The sequence below is a fragment of the Phyllostomus hastatus genome, unplaced genomic scaffold (assembly GCF_019186645.2).
Source record: "Phyllostomus hastatus isolate PE091 unplaced genomic scaffold, TTU_PhHast_1.1 phas_contig_37, whole genome shotgun sequence".
NCBI lineage: Eukaryota > Metazoa > Chordata > Mammalia > Chiroptera > Phyllostomidae > Phyllostomus > Phyllostomus hastatus.
Genome location: NW_025333867.1, coordinates 4,005,076 through 4,012,580, shown reverse-complemented (window position 1 = coordinate 4,012,580; position 7,505 = coordinate 4,005,076). Strand labels below are relative to the sequence as shown.

The 7,505-nt window shown below is 39.5% G+C and overlaps 1 protein-coding gene across 1 annotated transcript; it reads left to right on the top strand.

The window, feature by feature from the left end:
• The first annotated feature begins 3,809 nt into the window (after positions 1 to 3,809).
• On the top strand, positions 3,810 to 4,576 carry LOC123820789 (40S ribosomal protein S6-like). Its single transcript, XM_045841728.1, is given in 2 exon segments — positions 3,810 to 4,076; positions 4,079 to 4,576. Coding segments are annotated over 2 exon segments (765 nt in total).
• Positions 4,577 to 7,505: the final 2,929 nt, after the last annotated feature.

The following is a 7,505-nucleotide window of genomic DNA, read 5'->3' as shown; positions in this document are numbered from 1 at the left end:
TCATCGATCCTGTTTTTCATTCCTTCTACTGTGTTCTTCAGTTCAGAAATTGTATTCTTCATTTCCTCTTGACCTTTGTTGAGAGTTTCTATTTCCTTTTTCATGTTTATATAGTTTGCAGTGAGATTGATGTAGTTTCACTCTAATTTCTGATAGCTCATTGTGAGTTCATTGAACTTCCTGATAATCATTGTTTTGAACTCACTATCTGATAGTTGAGTTGCCTCTATTTCATTTAGCATTTTTTCCTGAGGCTTCCTCATTTCTCTTCAATTGGGGGTTGTTTCTTTGTTTTCTCATTGTTCGTGTGTTTCTTCTTGTTAGCCTCTGTTTCTTAAATTTATCTGTTCTGGTTCCCTGTAATTATGGTGTGAACTTCTGTGGTAGAATATTTGTGAGATTCAGTGGTGCAATCTCCTTCGTGTATCCTGGTGTTCACAGCTTCCCCCTACTCTTTTTTTGTGATCAGTTGGAGGAGTAAGGCAAAATGGTTTAAGACAGCAAGACAGTATACTATGATATTTACTTTAGCAGCCAGTAGAGAAGAGACGTGTTATCCTTTGGCTCCTTATAGTGTTAACCGTGATCCTTCACCCCACTATCCATGTTTTAGAAAGGATGGAAAGAGGGTAAGACTCTTATTGGGGACGAGAGGATCGATAGTTGGATCTACAAAGCTGTGAGGCTGTGGGAGGTCAGATTCTAAGGTAGGGTTGGATTAAAGATTAGTATATAGGAGTAGTGTGTAAAAGAATAGAGACAATCCCCACAATAGTATAGTTCAGGAAATTGCAAAGTGGGCTGAGATCAGGTAGGGGTATTGAGTAGTATTTACAATTGTATGGACTAGGTCTTATTAACAGTAATAGTAAAGTGACAGTCTTGTGGCAGAATCGATGAGATCTAGATAACAAGAATAAAGAGTATAGAACCTTGAGAGGTGTAATAATGGAACACAGATGAAGGATAGTAAATTATCAACACACTGTGACTGAGATACCAGGGGGAACCTATCAAATGACAGTATAACCAGCCAAGCAAAGAACATTATATAGAAAGAAAAACAATACCAAAATATTATTAAAATAAAAAATGTTGGAAAGGTGAGAAAAAGATAATACAAATTTACAGTAACTCACAAGATTAAAAAAAGGAAAGAAAAGCAGAAGATGGAGTGCAGGAGAGATAAATTTGGAGTGGAAAGAATATTATTAGGATGAATGGAAAAGAAACAAGGGATTGCGAGATATAAAAATAGTAAGAATTGAAAAATAAAATGTCACTTAAAACACAAGATAAAATCAATCAACCAACAACAGCCACAAAAACCAAACCAAATCAAACCAAACCAAACACAACAAAATAATAAAAAAAAAAAACCTCTTGTTGGTTTCTAACTGGCCAGACCAGTTTTTCTGATCTTGCTGGCTTCAGCTGGCTGAGGGACCTTTGAAATGCTTCTCTGTCTTCCCAGCCAGATCTCAGTAAGTTTCTCAGGAACCCTGGGTGCTCCCGAGCACACTCGCTCTCCGGAGCTCACTGCCACGTTCTTCGGGACTCCGGGGTCCCTGCAGGGTTCCAGCTCTAGGATCTCAGGAGGCACCCGCGATGTTTTGGGATTCACTGCGCCCTCCCTGGGAGTCGTAAAAGGGCGCGCCCCTCCACCAAACTTTTGAGATACGGGCTCTAGGAACGCCCTAAGTGCTGCGACCCTTCCAGGTTCACAGCGCACAAGTCAGGATTCCCGATGGAGCGTGCACTTCCCCAGATCAGAACTGCTGGCTCCCGAGACCTGAAAACGCCCCAGCCCTTCCTGGCTCTGGGTTTTCTACCAATCCGCTCTCCCACCAGGCTAGGGGTGCGGGCACTCTTCTAGGCTGCCCCTGGTCATGCCAGCTGGAGGCCCTCACTTCTCCCAGGTCTCTGGGTGGGTGTTCATAGTCCCTGGGTGATTTTTTCCCAGTCCAACTGGCCAATCTGTGCCTTCAAGCAACAAGTTCTCCCCTGGAGTTGCTCAACCCCCGTATTTGAGGGAGGGAGCAGCGACTCCCCTCTCCCGGGAGCCCTGAGGCAGACCCAGGAGCACCGGGCCTGGGGACTGCGCACCCCTAGTCCCCGCGCTGATCCCTGGGTCCCTTTTGTCCTGAAGCAGTCTCCTTACCATCTGGTTTTTCAGTGGTCGCAATAATTTTTGATGTCCTGCTTTCAAAAGTGATTCCGTAACCTAGTCCACTTGCTCTGTTTCTCCACTGAACCGCGAGTTTCCCTCCTTTCACAGAAGCCAAGAAACACGCTACCTAGAGTAAAGCCACCATCTTCGAACCTCCTAGTTTCTCTCTTTATTCATCCTTACTCCCAACTTTCCAGTAGAATAATATTGAACTACACCTGACTCCTACTCATACATTGCTGTACATTTTTTTCAGAAGCCTATATGGACTTGTTAGGTAGACTGGAAATCTCCTGGAGGGGAGATGCAATCATATTTTTCTTTCATTGCTGAGGTATAATTTGCACACAACAAAATTCACCAATTTAAGTGTATGATTTGGTGTTTTAATAAATGTGTTCAGTCATGTAATTGACACCCTCAAAATGGTATAGAATATGTCCATCATCCCAAAAAGTTTCCTCATGCTACTCTGAAGTCCTCTTTCCCCACCCCCAGCAACCACTGATCTTTTTGTCACTCCAGTTTTACCTTTTCTAGAATTTTATATAACATAGTAATCACATAGTATATAATCTTTTATGTGTGACTTTTCTCACTAACCATGCTTTTGAGATTTATCCACATTGTTGCATGGATCACTAACTCATTTCATTTTATGGGTAAGTAGTAGTCTGGTGCATAAATAGATAATTTGTCTGTCTTTTCACTAGTCGATAAACATTTGAGTTCTTTCCAGTTTGGAGCCACTATGAATAAAGCTGCTCAGAATATTTATGGACAAACCTTAGTGTGAACATGTTTTCTTTAATCTTTAGTAATATAGGAACAATATAGGAGTACTCTAGGAGAAAAAAATGCTGGATTGTATAAGTGTATGTTTAACTTAAAAAGAGAAAACTCGGCAAACCATTTTCTAAAGTGATTATACTATTAAGCAACCCTGTCAGCAATAAATAAGAGTCTTTTGGTAACATTAGTCTTTTAATTTCAACTGTCCTAAGGTGTGTGGTGCTATTTCATTGTGGTTTTTATTTGATGTTGTGCATCTTTTCATGTGCTAATTTACCATTCACATATCTTCTTTGGTGAAGTGTCTACTCAAATCTTTTGTCCATTCTGGGGAAGTTATTTGTTTCTAGTGTTCTTTACATATTCTGGATACAAGTCCTGTGCCTGCAATATGTTTTGTGAATACTCACTCCTATTCTCTGGATTGCCTTTTAGTTTTCTTAACAGTGTCTTTTAACAAACAAAAGTTTAATTTGATAAAATCCAGCTTAGTGATTTACTCGTTTTTTTTAATATTTTATTTATTTATTTTCAGAGAGAGGGGAAGGAAGGGAGAAAGAGAGGGAGAGAAACAGTGATGTGGGAGAGATGTATCAATTAGTTGCCTCTCACATGCCCCAAACTGAGAACCCGACCTGTAACCCAGGCATGTACCCTGACAAGGAATTGAACAGGCAAACTTTCATTTCACAGGCCGGCACTCAATCCACTGAGCCACACCAGCCAGGATTGTGATTTACTCTTTTACAGTTCATGTTTTATGTGTCCTATTTAAGAAATCTTTTTTTTTTCAAGATTTTATTTAGCTCTTTTCCTTGGCACCTGGGAGGCAGTAGGCTGCTTCAAGATGAAGCTGAACATCTCTTTCCCAGCCACTGGCTGTTGGAAACTCATTGAAGTGGACGATGAACACAAACTTTGTACTTTTTATGAGAAGCATATGGCCACAGAAGTTGCTGCTGACACTCTGGGTGAAGAGTGGAAGGGTTATGTTGTTCGAATCAGTGGTGGGAACGACAGACAAGGTTTCCCCATAAAGCAGGGTGTCCTAACCCATGGCCATGTCCGCCTGCTGCTGAGCAAGGGGCACTCCTGTTACAGACCAAGGAGGACTTCTGTTACAGACCAAGGAGGACTGGAGAGCGAAAGCGCAAATCAGTTCAGGGTTGCATTGTGGATGCCAATCTCAGTGTTCTCAACTTGGTCGTTGTAAAAAAAGGGGAGAAAGATATTCCTGATCTCACTGATACTACTGTGCCTCGTCACCTGGGGCCCAAAAGAGCTAGCAGAATCCGAAAACTTTTCAACCTCTCTAAAGAAGATGATGTCCTTCAATATGTTGTGAGAAAGCCCCTAAACAAGGAAGGTAAGAAACCTAGAACCAAAACACCTAAGATTCAGCGTCTTGTTACTCCACGTGTCCTACAACACAAATGTCAGCATATTGCTCTGAAGAAGCAATGTACTAAGAAAAATAAGGAAGAGGCTGCAGAGTATGCTAAACTTTTGGCTAAGAGGATGAAGGAGGCCAAAGAAAAACACCAGGAACAAATTGCCAAGAGACGTAGGCTGTCCTCTCTGAGAGCTTCTATCTCTGAGTCCAGCCAAAAATGAGGTCTTCTAAGAGTAACAAATAAATAAGGTTAAACATTAAAAAAAAGATTTTATTTATTTTTAGAGAGAGAAGAAAGGAGGGAGAAAGGGAGAAACATCAATCGATTGCTTCTAACCAGGAAGCTAACCAGTGACCTTTTACTTTGTGGGATGATGCCCAACAAACTGAGCCACGTCAGTCAGGGACCTTTCAGAAATCTTTGCTTAACCCAAAGTCTCAAAGAGTTTATGCTATGTTTTCTTTTAGAAAATTTACATTTTAGCTTATACATGTAAATTAATGATTTACTTCAGGCTAATGTTTGTATATTGCATGAGGTAAAATGTAAGATTCATTGTATTCCATACATGCTGTTTTTACAGCCTCTTTATTGAAAGTATTATTCTTTTCTCATTAAATTACCTTGGCAGCGTGTTAAAAAGTAATTGACCACACATCCATGCATTTCTTTCCAGATTTGCTCTTTCTTTCTATTTGTGTTTATCCTCCTGCCAGCACCCCTCTGCCTTGGTAAGTGTAACTTCATAGTAAATCTTGAAATCAGATAGGATAAGTCTTCCAACTTTGTCATTTTTTTCCTCCAGAAAATGTTCTATTTTAGGTCCACTGCATTTCCATATAAAATTTTAAATTAGGCTGTCAATTCCTATAAGAAAGAGAGAAAGAAAGAAAGCCCTGCTGTCATGCTACAGAATGGATGAGCCTTGAGGACGTTATGCTGAGGGAAATAATCCAAACACAAAAAGATAAATATTGTATCATTCCACTTATATGGGGTACCTAGAGCAGTCAAATTCATAGTGACAGAACACTTGGTGGTTGCTGGGGACTGGGGAAGTGGAAATAGAGAGTGATTGCTTAAGGATATAATTTCAGTTTAGGAAGATAAAAAAGTGCTGAAGGCAGATGGTGGAGACGGTTGTGCAACCATGTGAATGTACCTACTGTTACTGAACTGTACACTTTAAATTGTTGAAATGGAAAAGTGTATGTTATGTATACTTATCACAATAAAAATGTATTACGCTTTTTTTTAAAGCCTGTTGGGTCTTTATTGCCACTATATTGAATCTGTTTTTTAATCTAGAAAGAATGGTACCTTAAAATATTGTCTTCTGATTTCTTCATTTATTTCTTCGTTTGTTTAAGTCTTCTTTATTTTCTCTCAGCAAGATTTAGTTTTCAGTGCACACTTCTTGCACATATTTTGTTAACTTGATACCTATGTATTTGATGCTTATTTTTCCTTTTTTATTGTCGTTCAAGTACAATTGTCTTCATTTTCCTGTCACAACTTTCCCCAGCCCCACCCACCCCATCTCCCACCCTCAATCCTTCCCCTGTTTGGCTTTGTCCATGGGTCCTTTAGACATGTTCTTTCACAACCTTTCCCTTTCTCCTCCCTCCCACTATGCCCCTCTCCTGCCCCTCTGGTTACTGTCAGTTTGCTTTTTTTTAGTGTCTCTGGTTATATTTTACTTGCTAGTTTTATTAATTAGGTGCCACTTATAGGTAAGATCATATGGTATTTGTCTTTCACTGCCTAGCTTATTTCACTCAGTATAATGCTCTCCAGATCCATCTATGCTGTCACAAAGGATAGGAGCTCCTTTCTTTCTGCTGCATAGTATTCCAAACTATCATAATGTTTTTATCCACTCATTTACTGGTGGTACTTAGGTTGCTTCCAGCATTTGGTTATTATAAATTGCGCTGCTATGAACATTGGGGTCATAGGTTTTTTGAATTGGTATTTCAGAATTCTTAGGATATAATCCCAGCAGTGGAATTGCTGAGTCAAAAGGCAGTGCCATTTTTAGTTTTCTGAGGAAATTCCTTACTGTTTTTCCACAGTGGCCGCACCAGTCTGCATTCCCACCAACAGTGTACTATGGTTCCCTCTTCTCCACAACCTTGCCAGCACTTATTGCTTGTTGATTTGTTTATGATGGCAATTCTGACTGGTGTGAAGTGGTATCTCATTGTAGTTTTAATTTACATCTCCCTGATGGCTAGTGATTCTGAGCATCCTTTCATATGTCTCTGGGCCCTCTGTATGTCCTTCTTGGAGAAGTGTCTGTTCAGGTGCTTTGCCCATTTTTAAATTGGATTGTTTGTTTTCCTGGAGTAGAGTTGTGTGAGTTCTTTATATATTTTGGAGATCAAACCTTTGTCTGAGGTATCATTGGCAAATATATTTTCCCACATGGTTGGTTCCCTTTTCATTTTGCTGATGTTTTCTTTAGACGTGTAGAAGCTTTTTATTTTGATGAGATCCCATTTGTTTATTCTTTCCTTTATGTCCCTTGTTCTAGGGAACATATCACTGAAAATATTGCTGTGTGGAATATCTGAGATTTTCCTGCCTATGTTCTCCTCTATGACTTTTATGGTATCATGATTTATATTTAAGTCTTTTATCCATCTTGAATTTATTTTTGGTGTATGGTGTAAGGTAGTGGTTGAGTTTCATTTTTTTGCATATAGCTGTCCAGATCTCCCAACACCATTTGCTGAAGAGGCTTTTTTCACTCCATTTTATACTGTTGCCCCCTTGTTGAATATTAATTGACCATAGAGACTTGGGTTTATTTCTGGGCTATCTATTCTGTTCCATTGGGTCTATATGTCTCTTCTTATGCAAGTACCAGACTGTTTTGATTAAAAGGGCCTTGCAATACAGTTTGATGTCAGGTATTGTGATCCCTCCTACTTTGTTCTTCTTTCTCAGAATTGTGGCTATTCAGGGTCATTTATGATTTCATACAAATTTTTGTAATGTATGATCTATATCTTTGAAATATGTCATCGGTAGCTTAATAGGGATTGCATTGAATCTATAGATTGCTTTGGGTAGTATGGGCATTTTAATGATGTTAATTCTTCCAATCCACAAACACGGTATATGCTTCCATTTGTTTGTGTCTT